At 46.0% G+C, this 27,644-nt stretch overlaps 1 protein-coding gene across 1 annotated transcript in view; it reads left to right on the forward strand.

The window, feature by feature from the left end:
* pstpip2 (proline-serine-threonine phosphatase interacting protein 2) overlaps positions 1-27,644 on the forward strand; it is a 122,612-nt gene that overhangs the window by 64,221 nt on the left and 30,747 nt on the right. Inside the window, exons 3-5 of the mRNA XM_078222896.1 lie at positions 1,787-1,861; positions 10,005-10,039; positions 14,840-14,946. Of these exons, the coding sequence (XP_078079022.1) occupies positions 1,787-1,861; positions 10,005-10,039; positions 14,840-14,946 (217 nt within the window). The remainder of the gene's footprint in view (positions 1-1,786; positions 1,862-10,004; positions 10,040-14,839; positions 14,947-27,644) is intronic.

Below are 27,644 nucleotides of genomic sequence, written 5' to 3' on the forward strand. Positions count from 1 at the left end.
ATACCCATCATACCCATGTAATTATTTAAATGCTTTTTAAAAGGCAAAATTGTACCCGCCTCTACTACTACCTCTGGCAGCTTGTTCCAGACACTCACTACCCTCTATGTGAAAAAATTGCCCCTCTGGACACTTTTGTATCTCTCCGCTCTCACCTTAAACCTATGCCCTCTAGTTTTAGATTCCCCTACTTTTGGGAAAAGATATTGACTATCTAGCTGATCTGTGCCCCTCATTATTTTATAGACCTCTATAAGGTCACCCCTCAGCCTCCTACGCTCCAGAGAAAAAAGTCCCAGTCTATCCAGCCTCTCCTTATAACTCAATCCATCAAGTCCCGGTAGCATCCTGGTAAATCTTTTCTGCACTCTTTCTAGTTTAATAATATCCTTTCTATAATAGGGTGACCAGAATTGCACACAGTATTCCAAGTGTGGCCTTACCAATGTCTTGTACAACTTCAACAAGACATTCCAACTCCTGTATTCAATGTTCTGACCGATGAAACCAAGCATGCCAAATGCCTTCTTCACCACTCTGTCCATTTTATTGAAATGGGGTTTGACAGGGTGGATGCTGAAAGAATGTCTCTCCTTGTGGGGAGGACTAGAGCTAGGGTCACAGTTTAAAAATAAGAGATCTTCCGTTTAAAATGGAGATGGCAAAATCTTTTCTCAGAGGATTGTGAGTCTTTGTAACTCTTCCTCAGAGAGCGTTGGAGACAAGGTCGATGAATATTTTTAAGGCAAAGGTAAATAGATTTTTGACTAACAAGGGAGATGAAGATTATTGGGATAGGTGGGAATGTGGCGTTGAGATCAGCCAAGGCTTGGGGGGCCAATTGGCTTTCTCTTGCTCCTGATTGATGTGTTTTTATGCACAATGGGCCAAACAGCTTCCTGAGCATCATCATTCTATGACATGAAAACAGCTTTCTTCTTCTGTTCTTTCTCTAGTTCTCTGTCTGGCTGCACTGTTAAATTTTCCTTCCCACCCCCTATACCCCATTCCAGTGGACAAAACCTTTGGTGGCTAATTACAAAACTTTAGGCAAATATCAGAAAAACTAAAGAGCAGGTTTTAATTTCCCTGAGCAGATAGGGAAGGGTTAATGCGAATGATTGTTCTTTATGTTAACTTATTTATATTAACTGCAACCACTAACTCCTCAATTATGATGTGGAGATGCCGGCGTTGGACAGGAGTGGGCACAGTAAGAAGTCCCACAACACCAGGTTAAAGTCCAACAGGTTCATTTGGAATCACGAACTTTCGGAGCATTGCTCCTTTATCAAGTGACTCACCTGAGGAAGGGGCAGCACTCCGAGTGCTTGTGATTCAAAATAAACCTGTTGGATTTTAACCTGGTGTTGTGAGACTTCTTACTCTTCTCAATTAAAGTTAATCTTGTCAGCAATATAATTAACCCTTTGATATTAACAGACCCCATTGTTAACAAGACCATAAGAGAAAATGCTGGAAAATCTGGCAGCATCTGTAGAGAGAGAAAAGAGCTGATGTTTCGAGTTTAGGTAACCCTTTGTCAAAGCTGGACCATACAACAGGACCATATGAGTTTATATGACTGAGTGGGTGTGTAGACATTGGGTTCATAGGTCCTGGAGGGTTCATTAATAGACACATGCATTCCACGAGTTATTGGTTAGTGTCAAGTGGAAAAGGAAAATTGTTTATCTGGTATTGCGAGGACTAAGTCCTCTATCCAGAAAGAACATGGTGTGTCTTTTACTGAGAGAAATAATGAGATTGCATTTCTGTCAACCAGGGCTTCCATCGAGGAGAAATACGGAAAGGAATTGGTGTCATTGTCGAAGAAAGTGTGTGGACAGAATGAACTGAAGTAAGTTCCATTCATGTGTTTTTAAGATTTTTATTCTGCTTGAAGCTCTAGAATATTCGGATGGGGATCAAAATCCTGCAAATCACCTGCCAAATGCCCCCAGAAAGGATGGCTGACATGAAGGGTGGTGAACCTTTCATATTGTGACGACTCCAAAATAACATGGGAGAAGCTGAAAGAAGGAGGAAGGGAGGAGATTAGAATCCTGTCTGAACCCAATGTTAATAATGAGCATTTGGTCTGCGTCACATTCTTTGTTTCTTCAATGTGGCAGGAGTTGAAGGGAATCCTCTTCAATTAAGAAGTCTCACAACACCAGGTTAAAATCCAACAGATTTATTTGGTAGCCCGAGTTTTCGAAGTGCTGCTCCTTCATCAGGTGAGACTCCGAAAGCTCGTGATTCCAAATAAACCAGTTGGACTTTTACCTGGTGTTGTGAGACTTCTTACTGTGCTTACCCCAGTCCAACGCCGGCATCTCCACATCATGGTTCTTCAGTTAAGATCTAATAACAGGTTTGGTATATGGCAGATGGTACGAAGGAGGTGGTTCCATTGTGGTAATGTCACCAGCCTACTGCGAAAATATAAACATACAAGTTAGGAGCAGGAATAGGCCACTCAGCCCCTCGAGCCTGCTTTAATAAGATCAGGGCTGATCTAATTGTAACCTCAACCCCACATTCCCGCCTATCCCCGTTAACCTTTCACCCCCTCACTTAGCCAGAATCTATCTACATCTGCCTTAAAATATTCAAACTCTGCTTCCATTGCCTTTTGCGGATGAGAGTTTCAAAGACTCGCTACCCTCCGAGAGAAAAAAATCTCCTCATCTCTGTCCTAAATCTAGTTCTAGATTCTCCCACACAAGGAAACATCCTGTCCACGTCAACCCTGTGACAAAGTCTCAGTATCATATGTTTTAATCAAGTCGCCTCTTACTCTTCTAAACTCCAACGGATAAAAGCCTAGTCTGCCCAACATTTTCTCAAAAGACAACCAGCCAAATCCAGGTGTTGGTTTAGTAAACCTTTTCTGAACTTCTTCCAACATATTTGCATCCTTCCTTAAAGAGAGAGACTAATACTGTACACAGTACTCCAGATATCATCTCACTAATGCCCTGTATAGCTGAAGCATAACCTCCCTACTTTTGTAATCAATTTCTCTCGCAATAAATCTAACATTCTGTTAGCTTTCCTAATTATGTGCTGTATCTGCATACTAACCTTTTGTGATTCATGCATTAGGACTCCCAGATCCCTCTGCATCTCAGAGCTCTGCAATCTCTCACCATTTAGATCATATATTTATTTTTTATTTTTCCTGCATTGGAACTTTGCCCCTTGGGTAGTGCCAGGGGGCCCAGGCTGGCAGTGCCAAGGTGGTAATGCCCAGAGGGCACCCCCCTGGCACCCGACCCTCTGGGGGGGCCTTGATTGCCCCCTTCACTCCAGCGGGGTGGGCCGCCAGCTCCTTGCAAGTGGGGAGCCTCTGTAAACCCCGCTGGAGTGAAACATTCCTGGCAGGGGGGGAGATGCTAACGGGCCCGGAGACTTCAGTCCCAGGCCCGCTAATGGCATTTAAATTATATTAAAATTAGACCCTGCATCCGACGCTGGGAATGCGCTCAGGCCCGGATGTCCAGCGTGAATCCGTGAATCAGCCGCTGCGAGAGCCTCCCAGCATGCTGCACTAAAAAAGCAGCACAGTGGGATGGGAGAAGCCCCGCCCCCCTCCCCGCCCTCCAGTATCTTCAACCCCTTCATCCAAGTTATGTCTACAAGTTGTCAAAAGCTGAGGCCCCACCACTGATCAATGTGGCACACCACTCATTACATCTTGCCTACCAGAAAATGACTGATTTATGCCTACTCTCTGTTTCCTGTTAGCTAACCAATCCTCTATCCACGCCCTACACATTGAGCTTTTATTTTCCACAATAGCATTTGATGTGGCACCTTATCAAATGCCTTCTGGAAATCTAAGTACAGTACATCTACCAGTTCCCCTTTATCCACAACACATGTTACTTCTTCAAAGAACTCCAGTAAATTGATTAAACACGATTTCCCTTTCACAAAACCACATTGACTCTGCCAGATTACCCTGAATTTTTCCTGTTATAACATCATTAATAATAACTTCTAACATTTCCCCAAGACAAATGTTGAGCTATCTGACCTGGAGTTTCCATAAAGTAGTTACATTTGACATTGTTCCCAGGAGCAGGCTGAGGGTAAGAGAGTGGGTTTTCTGACTAATTAATTATTTATTTTTTCAGTTAATTTTGGGTTTAAAATCTGAGGTTTTTTTCAAAACCGGAAGTCGGGCCAGGAGAGGCCAGGGGAAGTTTTTGGAGGGTTTAAAAAGGGCTTACCTTGGAGGTTCAGCTTCATTGTTCCCAGGAGCAGGCTGAGGGTAAGAGAGTGGGTTTTCTGACTGTAATTAATTATTTATTTTTTCAGTTAATTTGGGGTTTAAAATCGGAGGTTTTTTTCAAAACCGGAAGTGAGGCCAGGGGAAGTTTTTGGAGGGTTTAAAAGTGCACCAAAGTATACAGCGGGCAGCAGAGTGAGTGGGAAGTTGAGTGAGCTGTCAGGGCTTTGGCTCACAGGGCTTGGACGAGCAGGGGTGAGATTTTGTTTCCTTACATTCTTATTAACTTTTCACTGTCTAACTTGACATAAAGTGTCCAGTATGAGTGTGAAACCAGTGTGCTGTTCCCAGTGTAGGATGTGGGAGGTCCTGGAGGCATCTGGCCTCCCGGACATCCACATCTGTGAGGGGTGTGTCGAGCTGCGGTTCCTGAGGGACCGTGTTAGGGAGCTGGAACTGCAGCTCGAGGATCTTAGGCTGATGAGGGAGAATGAGGAGGTGATAGACAAGAGCTATCATCAGGTGGTCACACCAGGGCCACGGGAGGAGGCCAAGTGGGTGACGGCCAGGAAGGGTAAGGATAGGGTGGTTGAGAGCACCCCGGTGGATTTGCCCCTGCACAACAAGTACTCCTGCTTGAGTACTGCTGGGGGGGACAGCCCGCCTGGGGGAAGCAGCAGTGGCCGTGTCTCCGCAGTGGAGTCCAGCCCTGTAACTCAGAGGGCTAAGGAAAAGAGGAGGAAGGCGGTATTAATCGGGGACTCGATGGTGAAGGGGACAGACAGGCGTTTCTGCGGAGGTAGGCGGGATTCTCGCATGGTGGTCTGCCTCCCTGGGGCCGGGATCCAGGATGTCGCTAGTCGCGTCCCGGAAATCCTGAGGTGGGAGGGAGAGGAGCCTGAGGTAGCGGTACATATTGGTACCGCTGATGTGGGTAGGAAGGGAGAAGGGGTCATGAAAAAGGAGTACAGGGAATTAGGGAGACAGCTGAGAAAGAGGAAAGCAAAGGTAGTAATCTCAGGATTACTGCCTGTGCCACGGGAAGGTGAGGGCAGGAATGGAGTGAGGTGGAGGATGAATGTGTGGCTGAGGGACTGGTGCAGGGGGCAGGGATTCAGGTTCCTGGACCATTGGGACCTCTTTAGGGGCAGGGGTGATCTGTATACAAAAAATGGGTGGAACTTGAATCACACGGGGACCAATATCCTGGCCGGTAGGTTGGCTAAGGCTACTGGGGAGAATTTAAACTAGATAGGTTGGGGGGAGGGGAGCTAGAAGAGTTGACCAGGATCAAGGAACTAATTGATGGGGGGGAGGATGCAGGGGTAAGGGGAATTACAAAATTAATGGTAGAGGAGAGGGTGCAAGTGATTGAAGGCGGTAATTTAGATAAGGGAGTAGAGGGAGAGGGTGTTCGCGACTCATCAAAGCGGGTCCAGATAAAAGCTGGAATAAGGACACTTTGCCTGAATGCACGAAGCATTCGGAACAAGGTAAATGAGTTGATGGTGCAAATCAACACAAGTGGGTACGATCTAGTGGCCATTACAGAAACGTGGCTGAAAGGTGACCAGGACTGGGAGATGAATATCCAGGGGTATCAGGCGTTTAGGAAGAATAGACAGGAAGGAAAAGGTGGTGGGGTCGCGCTATTAATAAGAGATAATATCAGGGTAGTACTGAGGGATGACATAGGCTCTGAGGAACAAAACGTGGAATCATTATGGGTAGAGATGAGGAATAGTAGAGGGAGAAAGACACTAGTAGGTGTGGTATATAGGCCCCCAAATAATAATGTTGAGGTAGGGAGGGCTATAAACAAGCAGATAAGGGATGTGTGTAAAAACGGAACGGCAATAATCATGGGGGACTTCAACATGCACATTGACTGGCAGACTCAAGTCGGTAAGGGTGGAATGGAGGAAGAGTTCTTAGAATGCTGTCGGGATAGTTTCCTTGAACAGCATGTTACGGAACCGACGAGGGAACGAGCTATTTTAGATCTGGTATTGTGTAACGAGGTAGGTAGAATTAAGGATCTTATTGTGAAGGACCCTCTTGGGTCTAGTGACCACAATATGGTCGAATTTCTGATTCAGATGGAAGAGGAGAAAGTTTGGTCCCAAACCAGTGTCCTCTGTTTGAACAGAGGGAAATATGATAGGATGAGGGATGAATTGGCTAAGGTAGACTGGGAGAGCAGGCTGGCAGGTAGGATAGCTGAGGAACAGTGGAGGATTTTTAAGGAGATCCTTTTCAGTTCTCAGCAAAAATATATTCCAGCAAAAAACAAGGATTGTAAGAAAAGGGAGAACCAGCCGTGGATAACAAAGGAAATAAAGGAGAGTATTAAAATAAAAACAGCTGCGTACAGAGTGGCCAAAAATAGTGGAGAAACAAGTGATTGGGAAAAATTTAAGAAACAACAAAGAGAGACTAAGAAAGCGATAAAGAAAGGAAGGATAGACTATGAAGCTAGGCTAGCAATTAATATAAAAAATGATAGTAAAAGTTTTTATAAATATATAAAAAGGAATAGAGTGGCTAGAGTGAATATTGGACCCTTGGAGGACGAGAGGGGGGAGTTAATAGTGGGAAATGAAGATATGGCTGAGTCTTTAAATAAGTTTTTTGTGTCGGTCTTCACGGTGGAGGACACAAATAGTTTGCCAAATATTAACGATAGAGGGTTGGCAGCAGGAGAAATACTTAATACAATTAATGTTACCAGAGAGGCAGTGCTGGTTGGACTAATGGGACTGAAGGTGGACAAGTCCCCGGGTCCGGATGGAATGCATCCCAGGGTATTGAAAGAAATGTCAGAGGTAATAGTGGATGCGTTAGTGATTATTTATCAAAACTCGTTGCATTCTGGGGTAGTGCCGGTTGATTGGAAAACGGCTAATGTTACGCCGCTGTTTAAAAAAGGAAGGAGACAAAAGGCGGGTAACTATAGGCCGGTCAGCTTAACGTCTGTAGAAGGGAAAATGCTGGAATCCATTATTAAAGAGGAGATAGCAGGGCATCTGGATAGAAATGGTTCGATCAATCAGACGCAGCATGGATTCATGAGGGGAAAGTCGTGCTTGACGAACATGTTGGATTTTTATGAAGATGTGACTAGGGCGGTTGATGGAGGAGAACCGGTGGATGCGGTGTTTTTGGATTTCCAGAAGGCGTTTGATAAGGTGCCCCATAAAAGGCTGCTGAAGAAGATTAGGGCACACGGAGTTGGGGGTAGTGTGTTAAAGTGGATTGGGGACTGGCTATCCGACAGGAAGCAAAGAGTCGGAATAAATGGGTGTTTTTCCGGTTGGAGGAAGGTAACTAGTGGCGTGCCGCAGGGATCGGTACTCGGGCCGCAACTGTTTACCATTTATATAGATGATCTGGAGGAGGGGACGGAGTGTAGGGTAACGAAGTTTGCAGACGACACAAAGATAAGTGGAAAAGTGAATCGTGTGGAGGACGGAGAAGATCTGCAGAGAGATTTGGACAGGCTGAGTGAGTGGGCGAGGATATGGCAAATGGAGTATAACGTTGAGAAATGCGAGGTTATACACTTTGGAGGAAATAATAACAAATGGGATTACTATCTCAATGGAAACAAATTAAAACATGCTACCGTGCAAAGGGACCTGGGGGTCCTTGTGCATGAGACGCAAAAGCCCAGTCTGCAGGTACAACAGGTGATCAAGAAGGCAAATGGGATGTTGGCCTATATTGCGAGGGGGATAGAATATAAAAGCAGGGATGTCTTGATGCACCTGTACAGGGCATTGGTGAGGCCGCAGCTGGAATACTGTGTGCAGTATTGGTCCCCTTATATGAGGAAGGATATATTGGCATTGGAGGGAGTGCAGAGAAGGTTCACCAGGTTGATACCGGAGATGAGGGGTTTGGATTATGAGGAGAGGCTGAGGAGATTGGGTTTGTACTCGTTGGAGTTTAGAAGGATGAGGGGGGATCTTATGGAGACTTATAAGATAATGCGGGGGCTGGATAGGGTGGAGGCGGAGAGATTCTTTCCACTTAGTAAGGAAGTTAAAACTAGAGGACACAGCCTCAAAATAAAGGGGGGTCGGTTTAAGACAGAGTTGAGGAGGAACTTCTTCTCCCAGAGGGTGGTGAATCTCTGGAATTCTCTGCCCACTGAGGTGGTGGAGGCTACCTCGCTGAATATGTTTAAAGCGCGGATGGATGGATTCCTGATCGGTAAGGGAATTAAGGGTTATGGGGATCAGGCGGGTAAGTGGTACTGATCCACGTCAGATCAGCCATGATCTTATTGAATGGCGGGGCAGGCTCGAGGGGCTAGATGGCCTACTCCTGCTCCTATTTCTTATGTTCTTATTTTTCAATCTAATGGAATACTTTGGGGACACGGGTTCAAACACCACCACGGCAGTTGGTGGAATTTAAATTCTGTGAATAATTTATAGAATATTTAACTATCCTCAGTAATGGTGACCATGACAACTACCATCGATTATTGTAAAAACCCATCTGGGTCTCTAATGATCTTTGTAGATGGAAATCTGCTGTCCTTACCTGGTCTGGCCTAAATGTGACTCCAGACCCACAGCAAGACCCTCTTAACTGCTCATTGAAATGACCTAGAAAGCCACTCAGTTCAAGGACAATTAGGGAGGCACAATAAATGCTGACCTTGTTAGCGACGCCCACATTCTAAGATTAAATAAAAAGGCTACAATTTAAAGCTCCTTCTGCGTTATTTGTGTACTTCCATTATATTTCAGTTCTTGGCTTCCTGTCTGCCTCGGTCAGAATAGATCATTGACCACACGTCGTAGCTCCCCTTACTTTGTGTTTGTTCTTGGGATTTCCCCGTGCAACTTGCTGCAGATCCATGGTTGCTCAGAAAAAGTGATAATTAAGCTGGTTTATTTGTGAGTGTAAAGGTCACTCAATGGGTCTGCCAGGTCTTCAGAGTCATGATGTGGAGATGCCGGCGTTGGACTGGGGTAAACACAGTAAGAAGTTTAACAACACCAGGTTAAAGTCCAACAGGTTTATTTGGTAGCAAAAGCCACACGTCTTCAGAGGGCATGAGGAGTCAATTGCATATAATGAACTGGGATTGTAGGTCACACCGAGGGTAAAGGAAACAGCTTCCTTTTTCCTGGTGGACATAAATGACAATCTGGCAGTGTCTGCCGTGGCTTTGTCTCTGTTGCTGCCTCCCTCACAAATTGTGGGTTTTAATTACCGATTAACTTCGCTAGTAATCCAAAGGTCTAGAGTTCAAATGTCATAATGTGAAATGAAACTCAGTGAAACTGGTAATCTGTGGATTAAAAATGACTGAGATTGATAGTAAGCAGAATTGGTTCGCTAAAGTCATTCCTTGCCACCAGCCTGGCCGGCATAGAATCCAATCCCACAATATTAGGTTAATTCTTAACATCCTCTGAAGTTGTCCCTCAATCCAATTAACAAATGGGGAATAAATCGCAAGTACAAAATACTGTCTGAAGTATACTGGCATTGTGAATGCAAAGAAGGCTTGTTGCACTTTAAGGTTACTCCTAACGAGGGTACAACTTGCCACAGCCCTCTACTCCTATAAAGGGAATTTAATAGTTGGTTGAATGACCACACCTACAAGTGCAAAAGCAACATTTGAAGTTTGTAAGGAGTATGGATATAATGATATATTTCAGTGACTGTCGATCACTGCTTCTGCACTGATTATCATTCTAGCTGTCTGCTCAGTCTTCTCCTATTTTTCTCCCTCCTCTAGCACATTGAAGAGAGCGTTTGACGTCTTTAAGCAACGTAAGTGTTTACCTTTTCTAAGCTGTGAGTGAGGAAGTGGTGAATTGACCCCAGTCTTCTGCTAATGTTACTTTGAACTGCGTGGGAGAGCTGTTTTAGTTTGGATTGTGAGGCTGGTGTTTGTACGTTGGCTCCCATTGTGTACACTGTGAAACTCCGATCAGATAATACTGGACAATGGCAACAAGTGTCAATTCACTGCTATGAACAACCATGATGACAAGAGAAAGAGTTGAAACATTGGGACTGATTTTATTAACCAATGATTTGAGGGAGATTTTTTTAACATTTTAAATCGTTAAATAGAATGTCTGTTGCTCCAGTTGAGGAGGCTAAAATCGGTGAACTGGATGTACTGAGAGGCCATCACGTTGTGTGATTGGGTCCTTCAGTCTTGAACTGTTAGCGTGGGACTTGTAGACAGACTGTAGCCAATATCTGGTATTTGCTTAACATTTTTCATTGGTACTACATCGAAACAGGTTACAGAGTGTTGCTCCTAGGCCTTATTCCAACCTCTCTCTCGTCTCACACAAGACTAATTGATGTCATCATCAATGATGCCGCACATTAACGTATCCCATCTGTTAACCCTTCATACTGCACTGGATACATGATTAAATGCAAGAGAGTTAGCATAGAGAAGAAATTGTTTGAAACCAATAGGGGGGGTGACCAGATTTCCATTAGTGAAAATGGGGGCAAGCTGAGGTAAAGCTCCCTCACAACAGAAACAGACTTCTCTTTGCAGCTTCCATCACTGTATTACCAGAAACACGTGAAGCAGCCATGAACTGGCACCCTTTCTCCTTAAGCAGACTCAAACTGTGCTGATTGTGGGGCAGAGCAGACACAAACTGCACCAAATGCATGTCAGATATAGGACGCATGTGCAAACCTAAATTCGTTCTGTTCCTGCAGAATAAATGGGGAAGCTGCAAATTGGGACATTTGAACCATTTTGAGGAAATGGTCAGGACACCGGGACATTTAATGAAAAACTGGCATGTCCCAAAACCCAAACCACTCGCCCCCAACACAGAGGCTGGATGTTTGGCCCCATAGCGGCCGGGGTCAGAAGGAAGTGGAAACCGAAATGCTGGCCTGGATGTCAGTTCCCCAGCTCCATCCTGCCTCTGGGCCTTTTTACAGAGGTGAATAAGCTGAGAGCGCAGGTCAGATATCAGACAAAGATTAAAGCCGTCTCAAAGTCAGCCCTTTATGTGCTTTCGGTTTAGACAGAGCGTGGCTCAGTTGTTACATACTCCTGTTATTGGAACGTGCCTGACATCTGGAGCACCTCAGCTCAAAGCTTCTCATGAGCTGTTTTGAAACATAAAGACATGAATCATAAAATCCCTACAGTACAGGAGGAGGCCATTTGACCCATCGAGTCTGTACCGACCACAGTCCCACCCAAACCCTATTCCTAAAGCCACGCATTTACCCTGTTAATCCCCCTAACACTAGAGTCAATTTTAGCATGGCCAATCAACCTAATCCACATATCTTTGGACTGTGGGAGGAAACCAGAGCACTCGGAGGAAACCCACGCAGACACAGGGAGAATGTGCAAACTCCACACAGCCAGTAAGGGTGGATGAAGCAGATGTCCTGGTTTAAGGACTATATGGCCAGTAAAATTGAACATAATTTCATTTTACCCGTTGCAGAGATGGAAAAAATAAATTATCCACAAATATTAATCAGCTGTAGTTGTGGGCATGTCTCTCCACTCTCCCAATATCAGCAATAATGTGAGCAGTGGGCTGGAATCCTGGTCCGGGGATATGTCCAATCCCAGCAGCCACATCAGTTGTATGGTTTGTGTGGAGGAGGAATACCAACTGCAATGGGTTGGGCGAACCAGCCTATATCTATTTCGTAGTTTGTGTGACTCTTCCTCTCTACCTCTGCCCCACTTACATTCTTTGCTCCTCGTTTTGTGATTTGGATTGCTAAAAGTGTCAGTCTATGATGCACCTCGATGCTTTAGCAATGTAAACACAGAGAGCTGCTCACCTACAATCTAAGCTTAATGTTAAAGCCCCGTGGAATCATAGAAACTACAAGAGAAGGCCATTCAATCCATCGTGCCTGTGCCAGCTCTTTAAAAGCTATTCTGTTAGTTATACACCCCTGCTCTTTCCCCGTGGCCATTCAGATTTTCTTTTTTAAGTATTCATCTCAATCTCTTCTGAAAGTTATTACTGAATCTGCTTATTTCACCCTTTCAAGCAGTGCATTCACTCGCTGTATAATTTCTTTTCCCTCATGTTGTTTCTTGTTCTTTGGCCACTTATCTTATTTTTATTAATTTATCAGGTGTGGGCATCGCTAGCTGACCAGCATTTATTGCCCATCCCTAGTTGCCCTTGAGAAGGTGGTGGTGAGCTGCCTTCTTGAAACACTGCAGTCCCTGAGGTGTAGCTACATTCACAGTGCTGTTAGGGAGAGAGTTCCAGGATTTTGACACACCGACGATGATGGAACGGCAAGAGATTTCCAAGTCAGTGACTTGCAGGGGAACCTCCAAATGGCGGTGTTCCCAGATATATGCTGCCCTTGTCCTTCTAGATGGTAGAGGTCATGGATTTGGGAGGTGCTATCTAAGAAGCCTTGATGAGTTGCTGCAATGCATCTAGCTCTGGATGAGTTGTTGGGAGCTCTTTATTCAGCTTCCTGATTGATGCCATTTATTACCGGTTTCTGTCCACTTGCTGTCTCTTCAGTACACATGACATTTCATTATGAATTTCCTGTGACACCTGTGGGTCAAGGACGGAATTAGATTCCTCGTAATCTGTGTTGCTTTATCATAAAATGTTATCATTCTCTTTGAGAAGTAGAATCATAGAATCCCTACAGTGCAGAAGGAGGCCATTCGGCCCAATTAGTCTGTACCGACCACAATCCCACCCAGGCCCTATTCCCGCAACCCTCATTTACACTGCTAACCCCCCTTACACTAGGGGTAATTTAGCATGGCCAATCAACCTAACCCACACATCTTTGGACTGTGCAGGGAAACTGGAGCACCCGGAGGAAACCCACGCAGACACGGGGAGAATGTGCAAATTCCACACAGACAGTGGCCCAAGGCCGGAATCAAATCCAGGTCCCTGGCGCTGTGAGGCAGCAGTGCTAACCACTGTGCTACCGTGCCGCCCAAAGTAATTTCATGCAGTCAATGGAAACCTAAAATAAGACTCGGAAATGCTCAACAGGGCAGTATGTATTATAAAAAGACGAGTTATAATTGTTAAACTGTAATTTCTGTACCTAAACCACAAAGCTGTATCTGTTCTTTGAGGTTGCTGACAGGATCTTGACAAGTAGTTGCAGCATTTCCTGACATGACTCTGCCTATGAAACGTAGGGTCATAGAGGTTTACAGCATGGAAACAGGCCCTTCGGCCCAACTTGTCCATGCCGTCCTTTTTTTTTAAACCCCTAAGTTAGTCCCAATTGCCCACATTTGACCCATATCCCTCTATACCCATCTTACCCATGTAACTATCTAAATGCTTTTTAAAAGACAAAATTGTACCCGCCTCTACTACTACCTCTGGTAGCTTGTGCTAGACATTCACCACCCTCAGTGTGAAAGAATTGCCCCTTTGGACCCTTTTGTATCTCTCCCCTCTCATCTTAAACCTATGCCTTCTAGTTTTAGACTCTCCTATCTTTGTGAAAAGATATTGACTATCTAGCTGATCAAACCCCTCATTATTTTATAGGCCTCTATAAGATCACCCCCCAGTCTCCTATGCTCCAGAGAAAAAAGTCCCAGTCTATCCAGCCTTTCCTTATAACTCAAAACACCAAGTCCCGGTAGCATCCTAGTAAATCTTTTCTGCACTCTTTCTAGTTTAATAATATCCTTTCTATAACAGGGTGACCAGAACTGTACACAAACTTACCGATAAAATTCGAACAGGACTAGACAGGGTAGATGCAGGAAGGATGTTCCCGATGGTGGGGGAGTCCAGAACCAGATATGGACTGAAATGAGGAGAAATTTCTTCACCCAGAGAGCGGTGAGCCTGTGGGGAATTTGCTATCACAGAATAATGGTAGAGCGGGCTCAAAGGGCTGAATGGCCTAATCCTGCTCCTATTTTCTGTTTCACCTCACCAACCACTTTTACTCATAGATGTGGCTACAAAAACATTACAGCTCTTGATCAACCCTTTGATCAGTAATGATGTCCCTTTCAGCACAGGATGTCCGCACCCAATCAACAAGTTATCATCTTTGTTAATCCCATCTCCCTCACCTGTTTCTTGCCAGCCACATGATTCAAAATATTCACATACTGGCGGCACAGTGGCACAGTGGTTAGCACTCAGAGCGCCAGGGACCCAGGTTCAATTCTGGCCCTGGGTGACTGTTTGTGCGGAGTCTGCACATCCTCCCTGTATCTGCGTGGGTTTCCTCCGGGTTCTCCGCTTTCCTCTCACAGTCCAAAGATGTGCGGGGGGTTAGGTTGATTGGCCATGCTAAATTGCCCCTTTGCGTCAGGGGGACAAGCAGGGTAAATAAGTGGGGTTACAGGGATAGGGTCTGGGTGGGATTGTGATCGGTGCAGACTCAATGGGCCAAATGGCCCCCTTCTGCACTGTAGGAATTCTATGATACCAATTGGTCGCAAAGTTTGATGTACCAGCAGTTCACCGATGCATAGAATCATAAAATTGCTGCCTGATTCTTCAACTAGGAACATCAGAAACACCGGGGAATGGTTTGAAGCACACTAAGGGAGAGCTGTTAAATTTGTAATCACTTCATTCCTTCCAGAGATGGAGAATGTGGGACTGTTGCACATCCAGCTGGCAGGCAGTTTACGGGAAGAGATGAAAAAACTGGAGGAATTCCGGGAAAAACAAAAGGATCAGAGGAAAAAGGTTGTATACCTTGTTTAAAGTTCTAATTGTTGTCCTCTTCACTCCTTTCTATTGTCTTTCCCCCATCCTCACTTTCTCTTGAAAAAAACCGCTATATTTGTTATTCGTTCTTACCTTTTTTAATCTAGTTACTCTAATCTCCTTACTTTAGACTACTGTCCCAAGTTAATCTTGGCTTACTGTAGCCTCGTGACTGTCTGCTTGCTGGTATAGGTTCATAGAATCATAGAATGCCTACTTTGCAGGAGGAGGCCATTCGGCCCATCAAGCCTGCACCGACCACAATCCCACCCAGGCCCTATTCCCGTAACCCCACATATTTACCCCGCTGGTTGCCCTGAAACAAATGGGCAAATTAGCATGGGCCAATCAACCTAACCCGCACATCTTGTGGGAGGAAACCGGAGCCCCCGGAGGAAACCCACACAGACACGGGGAGAACGTGCAAACTCCACACAAACAGTGACCTGAGGCCACAATTGAACCTAGGTCCCTGGCGCTGTGAGGCAGCAGTGCTCGGCACGTTTTTGATAGTGAAAGCAGGATGATGAACAGAAACTCTCTTTGTTATATATTGGAGAATTGACACTAGGAAGCACAGAGGATTAAAAATAATGGAGCTTTATTTACAGGATGGTGTTCACTGCATGGCTGCTTCTTCAATCTGGCAGCTTACCGCACTAGTGATCAGTGATACCACTTCCAGTGAACACACGAATGTATTAATACACAGTGCTTGTTGCAGCTTCCAAGAATCAATGTTAATACTTGACACTCTTCTTGAATTGTGTTAGTTATTCGATGCTGCCTATGTATCAATAAGATTCTTCACCCTTCAAAAACTCTTAAATAACACCAGCAACAGGCATTTAAGAACCCAATGCAATTATTAAATAAGCAATGAATAACTGTGATATAATAATAGAGGCAGCACAGAGAAAGTTCACCAGACTGATACCTGACATGGCAGGAAATTATTCAAATCTTTAATTTTATCTAGATTTCCTCATAGTCATTGCACTAAGACCTATAAGATGATGAAGGGGCTGGATAGGGTAGAGGTGGAGAGATTCTTTCCACTTAGAAAGGAAGCTAGAACTAGAGGGCACAGCTTCAAAATAAAGGGGGGTCAGTTTAGGACAGAGTTGAGGAGGAACTTCTTCTCTCAGAGGGTGGTGAATCTCTGGAATTCTCTGCCCACTGAAGTGGTGGAGGCTACCTCGTTGAATATGTTTAAATCACGGATAGATGGATTCCTGATCGATAAGGGAATTAGGGGTTATAAGGATCAGGCGGGTAAGTGGAACTGATCCACTTCAGATCAGCCATGATCTTATTGAATGGCGGGGCAGGCTCGAGGGGCTAGATGGCCTACTCCTACAAAGAACAAACAAAGAACAGTACAGCACAGGAAACAGGCCCTTCGGCCCTCCAAGCCTGTGCCGCTCCTTGGTCCAACTAGACCAATCGTTTGTATCCCTCCATTCCCAGGCTGCTCATGTGACTATCCAGGTAAGTCTTAAACGATGTCAGCGTGCCTGCCTCCACCACCCTACTTGGCAGCGCATTCCAGGCCCCCACCACCCTCTGTGTAAAAAACGTCCCTCTGATGTCTGAGTTATACTTCGCCCCTCTCAGATTGAGCCCGTGACCCCCTGTGATCGTCACCTCCGACCTGGGAAAAAGCTTCCCACTGTTCACCCTATCTATACCCTTCATAATCTTGTATACCTCTATTAGATCTCCCCTCATTCTCCGTCTTTCCAAGGAGAACAACCCCAGTCTACCCAATCTCTCCTCATAGCTAAGACCCTCCATACCAGGCAACATCCTGGTAAACCTTCTCTGCACTCTCCCCAATGCCTCCACGTCCTTCTGGTAGTGCGGCGACCAGAACTGGACGCAGTACTCCAAATGTGGCCTAACCAGCGTTCTATACAGCTGCATCATCAGACTCCAGCTTTTATACTCTTTTATACTCCTGCTCCTATTTCTTATGTTCTTATGTTCTTATTCCTCATTTGATTTGATTTATTATTGTCACCTGTACTGGGATACAGTGGGAAGTATTGTTTCTTGCACACTATACTGACAAAACAAACCGTTCATAGAGTATATAGGGGAGAAGGAAAGGAGAGAGTGCAGAACATAGTCTTACAGTCATAGCTAGGGTTTAGAAAAAAATCAACTTAATATGAGGTAGATCCATTCTAATGTCTGATGGCGGCAGGGAAGAAGCTGTCCTTAAATCGGTTGATCTCAGACTTTTGTATCTTTTTCCCCAAGGGAAGAAGGTGGAAGAGAGAATGTCCGGGATGCGTGGGGTCCTTGATTATGCTGGCTGCTTTTCCGAGGCAGCGGGAAGTGTAGACGGAGTCAATGGATGGGAGGCTGGTTTGGGTGATGGATTGGGCTACGCCCACATCCCTTTGTAGTTTCTTGCAGTCTTGGTCAGAGCAGGAGCCATACCAAGCTGTGATACATCCAGAAAGAATGCTTCATTACACCCCCTCAAAAGCCTCAATATCCCTCCTATAACACGTGGAGCCCAGGACTGCTCCTAACTAAAGTCTTATTAAGTTTCCATCTTGAATCATTGATTCTATGATAAAACCCAGTATTTTACTGATTTTCTTTCAACAGCTTTAGCAACCTGAGATGCTGCTTTTACTGGTCATTGAATATAGCCTAAGTCCCTCTGCTATTACAGAAACCAAGCCACTCAATCATTCAGACAATAATTATTTATTTTTCCAAACTGTCTCACCTAAACTTACTGACATTCAATTCCACTTTTTACCTCCCTTATCACAATCCCTTCACAGCTTCCATTGGTTTTATAAAGAATTAACTATACTTCCTATTTTGAAACAAAAACAGAAAATGCTGGAAAATCTCAGCAGGCCTGACAGCATCTGTGGAGAGAGAATAGAGCCAATGTTTCGAGTCTGGATGACCCACTACTCTATGGCTAAATCATTGATACACAATGAACAGAGGTGGAACTAGAATTTAACCTGGAAGGACACCACTTTGAATTTCTAACCACTCTGAAAAGCTGCCATGAACCCTTCCCTCTGTTTTGTCCTTTTTGATGTGGAGATGCCGGCGTTGGACAGGGGTAAACACAGTAAGAAGTTTAACAACACCAGGTTAAAGTCCAACAGGTTTATTTGGTAGGAAAAGCCACACAAGCTTTCGGAGCTCCAAGCCCCTTCTTCAGGCGAGTGGGAATTCTGTTCACAAACAGGGCATATAAAGACACAGACTCAATTTACATGAATAATGGTTGGAATGCAAATACTTACAGCTGATCAAGTCTTTAAGAAACAAACAACGTGAGTGGAGAGAGCATCAAGACAGGCTAAAAAGATGTGTATTGTCTCCAGACAAGACAGCCAGTGAAATTCTGCAGGTCCAGGCAAGCTGTGGGGGTTACAGATAGTGTGACATGAACCCAATATCCCGGTTGAGGCCGTCCTCGTGTGTGCGGAACTTGGCTATCAGTTTCTGCTCAGCGACTCTGCGCCGTCGTGTGTCGTGAAGGCCGCCTTGGAGAACGCTTACCCGAATATCAGAGGCCGAATGCCCGTGACCAGCCTCAACCGGGATATTGGGTTCATGTCACACTATCTGTAACCTCCACAGTTGCCTGGACCTGCAGAGTTTCACTGGCTGTCTTGTCTGGAGACAATACACATCTTTTTAGCCTGTCTTGATGCTCTCTCCACTCACGTTGTTTGTATCTTAAAGACTTGATTAGCTGTAAGTATTCACATTCCAACCATTATTCATGTAAATTGAGTCTGTGTCTTTATAAGCCCTGTTTGTGAACAGAATTCCCACTCACCTGAAGAAGGGGCTTGGAGCTCCGAAAGCTTGTGTGGCTTTTGCTACCAAATAAACCTGTTGGACTTTAACCTGGTGTTGTTAAACTTCTTACTGTGTTGTCCTTTTTGACCAATATTATTTGGGTTTTCTATCCTTCTATACCCCTTAATCGGAATATTTTTTGAAAGCTGACATACAGCATGTCCATTGCAAAGGTCAAAAGCAGGTAAATGGGATTGAGGTACCTGTTACCCAGTCAGAGGCTTGGATACCTTCTTCATACCTTAACCTTTTTATTTGGGAAATGCATTTTTAATGTTGTGTCCAGGCAGGCCCTAGGCAGTTGCTGCTGTGTTTCTTGCTGGAGGGGGTTGAGAGGCTCACGAGAAGTCTGATTGCTTTCTGGAGGGCTGGTAGAAGGAGTAGATATGCTGAACACTTCCCAATAGAAATGGGAAGTGCTCAGCATGTTTGGCAGGATCTGTGCAGAGAGAAACAGAGGTCAGTGACCCTTTGGGCCTGATTTTACCATTTTGAGTCGAATCTGGGCGTCAAATAGATCCGCGCCTGGAATCCTCTTTCCAGCGCGCCCATACGCTTTTTGCCGGCTCCAGTCCAAATCACGCTGTGGGCGGGGCTTAGCGCTGCCAGAACGATTGGAGCTCTGAACTGCGCATGCGCAGTTCGAAAAAAATCTGAAAGAGCGCACCCGTGTCGGAAAAAAAAAGCAGAAAGCGGAGAGAGCGGCTCTCTGACCCAGATCATCATCTGGGGGGAGGGGGGGGCAGGGGCGGGACCCAGATCATCCTCTGGGGGGGGGGGGGGGGGGTGGGAGGAGGGGGGGGCGGGACCCAGATCATCCTCTGGCGGGGGGGGGGGGTGTCCACTGCCATTCTGCAGCCGATCCCTCCTCCCCACCGGAGGGACGAATCCCTCCTGCCGGAGTGGACGTGCGGCCATGCCATCCCACAAAACCTTCAGGATGAAGCGATTCCTCGCTAAGAAGATGAAGCAGGACCGGCCGATTCCACAGTGGATCCGCATGAAAACCGGCTACAAGATACCAGCCACAGATTACTCTTCCCTGCAGGGGCAAGAGAGCGGGAGAGATGGCTGTGGCTGGTAGTGTACCAGTGATGGTGTATCCCTTTACAGGCCCAGCTTGGTCCTTCTCCAGTGTCTCCTCTTGGACTTGTACTGATTTTGTTGTCGGTTTTCATGCGGATCCACTGTGGAATCGGCCGGTCCGGCTTCATCTTCTGAGCGAGGAATCGCTTCATCCTGAAGGTTTTGTGGGATGGCATGGCCGCACATCCACTCCGGCAGGAGGGATTTGTTCCTCCGGTAGGGAGGAGGGATCGGCCACAGAGTGGCAACAGACACCCCCCACCCACCCCCTCCCCAGAGGATGATCTGGGTTCCCCCCCTCCTCCCCCCACACCCCCCTCACCCCTCCCACCCAGAGGATGATCTGGGTCCCCCTCCTCCCCTCCTCCTCCCCCCACCCCCAGAGGATGATCTGGGTCCCCCCCACCCCCAACCCCCAGAGGATGATCTGGGTCCCCCCCCCCCCCCCCCGCCTCCCCCACCCCACAACCAGAGGATGACCTGGGTCAGAGAACCGCTGGAGGCTCTGAACCCGCTCTTTGGAAGCTGCAGCGACGACTTCCGACTTTTATTCGGCAGGTCGCTTACAGCGCGGATCTGGAACAGACCAGAAGACGGTAAAGTGGGATTTGGTGGGAGGGTTGGGTGCGCGGTTCATTTAATCGATTTAAATGCATGCTAAAGCATTTAAATCGTCGGGCCGCCCAACTTTACCGTGATTTCGTGCCTGAAAACGGGTGCGAAGATTTGGTAAAATCGGGCCCTTTCTCAGAACTACTGTAGAACTAGTGTAGATGTAAACCAGCCTCCCATCCATTGACATTGTCTACACTTCCTGTTGCCTCAGCAAAGCAGCCAGCATAATTAAGGAGCCCACGCACACCGGACATTCTCTCTTCCACCACCTTCTGTCGGGAAAAAGATACAAAACTTTGAGGTCACGTACCAACCGACTCAAGAACAGCTTCTTCCAGGTCACAAAAAAAGCTATAAAGAAAAGTAAGATGGATTATGAGAGTAAACTAGCTCAGAATATAAAAACAGATAGCAGTTTCTACAAATATATAAAATGAAAAAGAGTGGCTAAAATAACCATTGGTCCTTTAGAGGATGAGAAGGGGGATGTAATAACTGGAAATGAGAAAATGGCTGAGGCATTGAACAGGTATTTTGTGTTGGCCTTCACAGTGGAAAACACAAATAACATGCCAAAAATTAATTACAAGAAGGTTATGGCAGGTGAGGATCTAGAAACTGTCATTATCACGAAAGACGTACTGTTTGGCAAGTTAATGGGGCTAAAGGTAGACAAGTCCCCTGGTCCTGATGGAATGCATCCCAGGGTACTAAAAGAGATGGTGGGGGAAATAGCAAATGCACCAGTGGTAATTTGCCAAAATTCACTGGACTCTGGGATGGTTCCCGCAGATTGGAAAACAGCAAATCTGATGCCACTGTTTAAAAAAGAAGGTAGACAAAAGACTATAGGCCGGTTAGCTTAACTTCTGTAGTAGGGAAAATGCTTGAATCTATCATCAAGGAAGAAATAGTGAGACATCTGGATATAAATTGTCCCATTGGTAAGACACAGCATGGGTTCATGAAGGGCAGGTCATGTTTGACTAATTTGGTGGAATTCTTTGAGAACATTACGTGCGCAGTGGACAATGGGGAACCTGTGGATGTGGTGTATCTGGATTTCCAGAAGGCATTTGACAAGGTGACGCAACAAAGACTGCTACATAAGATAAAGGTGCACAGTGTTATGGGTAATGTATTAGCATGGATAGATGATTGGTTAACTAACAGAAAACAAAGAGTGGGGACAAATGGGTGTTTTTCTGGTGGGCGATCAGTGACTAGTGGTGTGCCTCAGAGATCAGTGTTGGGACCGCAATTGTTTATGATTTACATAGATGATTTGGAGTTGGGGACCAAGTGTAGTGTGTCAAAATTCATTTGGGCGGCATGGTATCACAGTGGTTAGCACTGCTGCTTCACAACTCCAGGGTCCCAGGTTCGATTCCCGGCTCAGGTCACTGTCTGTGTGGAGTTTGCACATTCTCCTCGTGTCTGCATGGGTTTCCTCCGGGCGCTCCGGTTTCCTCCCACAGTCCAAAGATGTGCGGGTTATGTTGATTGGCCAGGTTAAAAAAAAATTGCCCCTTAGAGTCCTGAGATGTGTAGGTTAGAGGGATTAGTGTGTAAATATGTGGGGGTAGGGCCTGGGTGGAATTGTGGTCGGTGCAGACTCGATGGGCCGAATGGCCTCCTTCTGCACTGTAGGGTTTCTATGATTTCTATGACACTAAGATGAGTGGCAGAGCAAAGTGTGCAGAGGACACTGAAAGTTTACAAAGGGATATAGATAGTTTAAGTGAGTGGGCGAGGGTCTGGCAGATGGAGTACAATGTTGGTGAATGTGAGATCATCCATTTTGGCAGGAATAGAGCAAAATGGACTATTATTTAAATGGTAAAAAATTGCAGCATGCTGCTGTGCAGAGGGACCTGGGTGTCCTTGTGCAGGAATCTCAAGGACTTGGTTTGCAGGTGCAGCAGGTAATTAAGAAGGCAATTGGAATTTTGTCCTTCATTGCTGGAGGGATGGAGTTTAAAAACAGCGAGATTATGTTGCAGTTGTATAAGGTGCTGGTGAGGCCACACCTGGAGTACTGTGTACAGTTTTGGTCTCCTTACTTGAAAAAGGATATACTAGCACTGGAGGGGGTGCAGAGGTGATTCACTAGGTTGATTCCGGAGTTGAGAGGGTTGGCTTATGAGGAGAGACTGAGTAGACTGGGGCTATACTCATTGGAATTCAGAAGAATGAATATAGAAATATATAAGATGAATATAGAAACACGTAAGATTATGAAGGGAATAGATAAGATAGACGCAGGGAAGTTGTTTCCACTGGCAGATGAAACTAGAACTAGGGGGCATGGCCTCAAAATAAGGGGGAGCAGATTTAGGACTGAATTGAGGAAGAACTTCTTCACATAAAGGATTGTGAATCTGTGGAATTCCCTGCCCAGTGAAGCAGTTGAGGCTACCTCATTGAATGTTTTTAAGGCAAGGACAGATAAATTTTTGAACAGTAAAGGAATTAAGGATTATGGTGAGCGGGCGGGTAAGTGGAGCTGAGTCCACGAAAAGATCAGCCATGATCTTATTGAATGGCGGAGCAGGCTCGAGGGGCCAGATGGCCAACTCCTGCTCCTAGTTCTTATGTCCTTATGCTGCCATCAGACTTTCGAATGGACCTACCCCGCATTAAGTCGATCTTTCTCAACACCCTAGCTATGACTGTAACACTACATTCTGCACTCTCTCCTTTCCTTCTCTATGAACGGTATGTTTTGTCTATATAGTTCACAAGAAAAAATACTTCTAACTCTGTACTAATACATGTGACAATAATAAATCAAATCAAATCAGATGTGGATCTGAAGCATTGACTCTGATTCACAGATGCTGCCTTGAGTATTTCCCACATTTTCTGTTTATAGTTCAAATATCCGGCATCTGCATTTGCTCTCCTATTGTATGCTCCACGCTGGGCATTTGGTTAGTTTCAACTTAAAATAAGAAAATATTTGTTAACAAGCAAGGCCAATTTGTGGGGATGGAAGTAGCACATTATTGCAGGTGATTTGATTGGTGTTAAATTACTAGAAAGTTTTGCCATTTTTACAAAAGATTTATTCATTCGTGGGACATGTGTGTCACTGGCTTGCCAGCATTTACTGCCCATCCCTAGTTGCCCGATGCCAGTTGAGTGTCAACCACATTGCTGTGGCCCGGGAATCACATGTAGGCCAGACCGGGTAAGGATGGCAGATTTCCTTCCCGAAAGAACATTAATGAACCAGATGGGTTTTTCTGACAATGGTTTCATGGTCAGCAGTAGATTCTTAATTCCAGATAATTTTTATTGAATTCAGATTCCACCAGCTGCCGTGGCGCGATTCGAACCCAGGTCCCCGAAACATTAACCGAGTTTCTGAATTAATAGTCCAGCGATAACATCACTAGGCCACCGCCTCCCCTAAACTTTGGAAAGTGAAACCAGGGTGGAATTTTATGGCTGCTTTACGCCCATTTTGCGGCGGGAAGATGTCATAAAATCGGGCCTAAAGCGGCTGGCGCGACTGGCGCCGGTTTTCACGCCTGTCATGATTTTACAACATCCAGATTTCCTACGCGGTCAGCCTTTCGCCAGAAATGGGTGAGAGGCTGGTTCATTTATTGACATTTATTCAAATATTAATTTCAATGTGTTTAGCGAGCCGGGCGCTCAATTGTCGAGGCTCACTTGCCTTTATGGGAGGCCTCACTGGGAGAGGTTCTCTCCGGCAAGGAAAACACCTACTCCCCGTAAACGGGGAACAATCATGTTGGCCTCGCCGGTGGAACCAGAGGCCATTGAGGGCTCCCGGGGAGGCCGAGGGCAAGGCGGGGGTACCCCTTGGGCAGTGCCAGACTGGCAGTACCACCCTGGCACCTGGGCAGTGCAGGGTTCAGGGCCAATGGGGGAGCAGGGCCTGTGGGGGGCAGTGCCAGGGGCAGGGCCAATGGGGCGGGCCAGGGGGTGAGGCCAAAGGGGGGAGGGGGGGTCTGCTGCCACTCTGCGATCGGTGGGGGAGGGCGGCGGGGCCGCAACTGGTCTGGGTGGCGGGGCGGACGGCGAGAGCTGCATCGCGGGCCATGGGCCCCTGCGATTACGGAGGGGGGGGGGGGTTGCTGTTTGAGGCTGCCTGCAGTAGCAGGGGCCTGACAGCTCTCTCTTTGTCTCTCAAACACCTGCTACTGTTAATGCGCATGTGCAGCATTATAGAGGTCTGCACATGCGCAATACCTCCCTCCACAGGCTGCCTGGTGAGTTAAGCCCCACCCACAGACTCTCTGGCCAGAAACAGACTAGCCCATCTTTTTTTAGAGACAGAGGTGCATAAGATTGGGTGTGAAAACTCGCCCGGGAAACGGATCTGGAACTCTCCCATTTTCAGATTAGCTGGACACTTCGAAATAATCTCGTAAAATTCCACCCCAGGAGCCCTGTGCCAATCGAATGTGTCACAGTTTGTTCAAGATACTCTCATTTGTACATAGGTTTGTTGTTTGTGGTGCTTGAGATTCCAGTCTCTTGGATGTTGCTGTCTGAATATTGCATGGGGTCAGGTTCAAAAGTTACTTATTGTGAATGACCAAGATGTTTGTAAGTGTCTAACAAAGCCAGAAAGTATACCATTATGAAAACTGAGCTTTCGATGGATTTTATACATAGAAGCATAGAGTAGAAAAGGCATGAAGTTTCCCCACATAAAGCTGTTGTACCCCACTGTAACTATAGTTCCCAATTCTGGAGGATTCCGAAGATTATGAGGGGGAAGGTTAAAGGAGGGTGGAGTGATAAGGGACCCAGAAGTAGGAGAAGGACCAGGTCCTAGATTCATAAAAGCAAATTACTGCGGATGCTGGAATCTGAAACCAAAAGAGAGAATGCTAGAAAATCTCAGCAGGTCTGGCAACATCTGTAAGGAGAGAAAAGAGCTGATGTTTCGAGTCCAGGTGACCCTTTGTCAAAGCTAAAAGACATAGAAAGTGGGAGATATTTATATTGCAAGGGGAGGGAATGAAAGATGAGTCATAGCCATAGAAACCCGGGGACAAGACTGTTAATTGCTTTCTACAGAGTGAATAAAGGGTGTGAATGGCCAAACGACAGAGAAGCTGTAAGCTGTGACAGATGGAGATGTTGGAGGGGGAGGGGGGGGGGGGGAGTGCGGGGCGGGGGGTAGAAATGGGACAGAGGTAGAATGTAGAAAAAGGGAAGCGGGGGAGAAAAGGTAAGGGAAGAGGGATGAGTTGGGGGGAAAGAGTGGGGGGTGGAACAAAAATTAAGAAAGACAATAAAGAAATAAAAGGTAAAGAACAGTAAAAAATTAAATAAAATAGAATGAAAACAAAGGGGTCGAGGTGGGGTAGAACAAATCATCTGAAGTTGCTGAATTCGATGTTGAGACCGGAAGGCTGTAAAGTGCCTAGCCGGAAGATGGGATGCTGTCCCTCCAGTTTGCGTTGAGCTTCACTGGAACATTGCAGCAGGCCAAGGACAGACATGTGGGCATGGGAGCGGGATCATGTGTTAAAATGGCAAGAAACCGGAAGGTCAGGGTCCTGATTGCGCACAGACCGAAGGTGCTCAGCAAAGCGATCTCCCAGTCTACGCTTGGTCTCTCCGATATCGAGGAGACCACATTGGGAGCAGCGAATGCAATAGACCAAATTGAAAGAGGTGCAAGTGAAACGCTGCTTAACCTGGAATGAGTGTTTTGGACCTGGATGAGTGTTTAGGGTGGCACGGTAGCACAGTGGTTAGCACTGCTGCTTCACAGCTCCAGGGACCTGGGTTCGATTCCTGGCTTGGGTCACTGTGTGAAGTTTGCACATTCTCCTCGTGTCTGCGTGGGTTTCCTCCGGGTGCTCCGGTTTCCTCCCACAGTCCAAAGATGTGCGGGTTAGGTTGATTGGCCATGCTGAAAAATTGCCCCTTAGTGTCCTGAGATGCGTAGATTAGAGGGATTAGTGGGTAAAATATGTAGGGATATGGGGATAGGGCCTGGGTGGGATTGTGGTCGGTGCAGACTCGATGGGCCGAATGGCCTCTTTCTGTACTGTAGGGTTTCTTTGATTCTTTGACCTCGGATGGTGAGCATGGAAAAGGTAAAATGGACCAAATTGAAAGAGGTGCAAGTGAGCAGATTTCCACTCCATCTGACGAAGGAGCAGCGCTCCGAAAGCTAATGGCATTTGCTACCAAATAAGCCTGTTGGACTTTAACCTGGTGTTGTTAAAACTCTTACTGCTGCAATGTTCCAGTGAAACTCGACGCAAACTGGAGGAACAGCATCTCATCTTCCGGCTGGGCACTTTATAGCCTTCCGGTCTCAACATCGAATTCAACAACTTCAGATGATTTGCTCTACCCCACCTCGACCCCTTTGTTTTCGTTCTATTTTATTTAATTTTTTACTGTTCTCTACCTTTTTTTCTTTATTTTCTTCCCCCCCCCCCCTACTTCACCGCCCTTCCTTTACATTTTCTCCCCCTGCTTCCCCTTTTCTATATTCTACCTCTGTCCCATTCCCCCCCCCCCCCCCCATCAACATCTTCTCTGTCACAGCTTACAGCTTCTCTTCCGTTTGTCCATTCACACCCTTTATTCTCTCTATGGACTGCAATTAACAGTCTTTCCCCTGGTTTCTGTGGCTGTGACTCATCTTTCATTCCCTCCCCCTTGCAGTATAAATATCTCCCACTTTCTATGCCTTTTAGCTTTGACAAAGAGTCATCTGGACTCAAAACATCAGCTCTTTTCTCTCCTTACGGATGCTGCCAGACCTGCTGAGATTTTCCAGCATTTTCTCTTTTGGTTTTAGATCCTGGATTCATCTCCCTGGCCTCAGTGCTTGTCCAATTTTCTGCAGCCATCCCCCACAATTTGCTGTCCTTAAAGCAATCTCCTCTCTGGTTCTCTCCTCCCATTCTAAATGAATAAAGTTTATTTATTAGAGTCACACGTAAGCTTACATTAACACAGCAATGAAGTTACTGTGAAAATCCCATAGTTGCCACAGTCCGGCTCCTGTTTGGAGAATTTAGCATGGCCAATGCACCTAACCCACACATCTTTGGATTGTTGGAGGAAACCGGCGCACCCAGAGGACACGGGGAGAACGTGCAGACTCCACACAG

This window comes from Mustelus asterias, chromosome 1 (genome assembly GCF_964213995.1).
Source record: "Mustelus asterias chromosome 1, sMusAst1.hap1.1, whole genome shotgun sequence".
Taxonomy (NCBI): domain Eukaryota; kingdom Metazoa; phylum Chordata; class Chondrichthyes; order Carcharhiniformes; family Triakidae; genus Mustelus; species Mustelus asterias.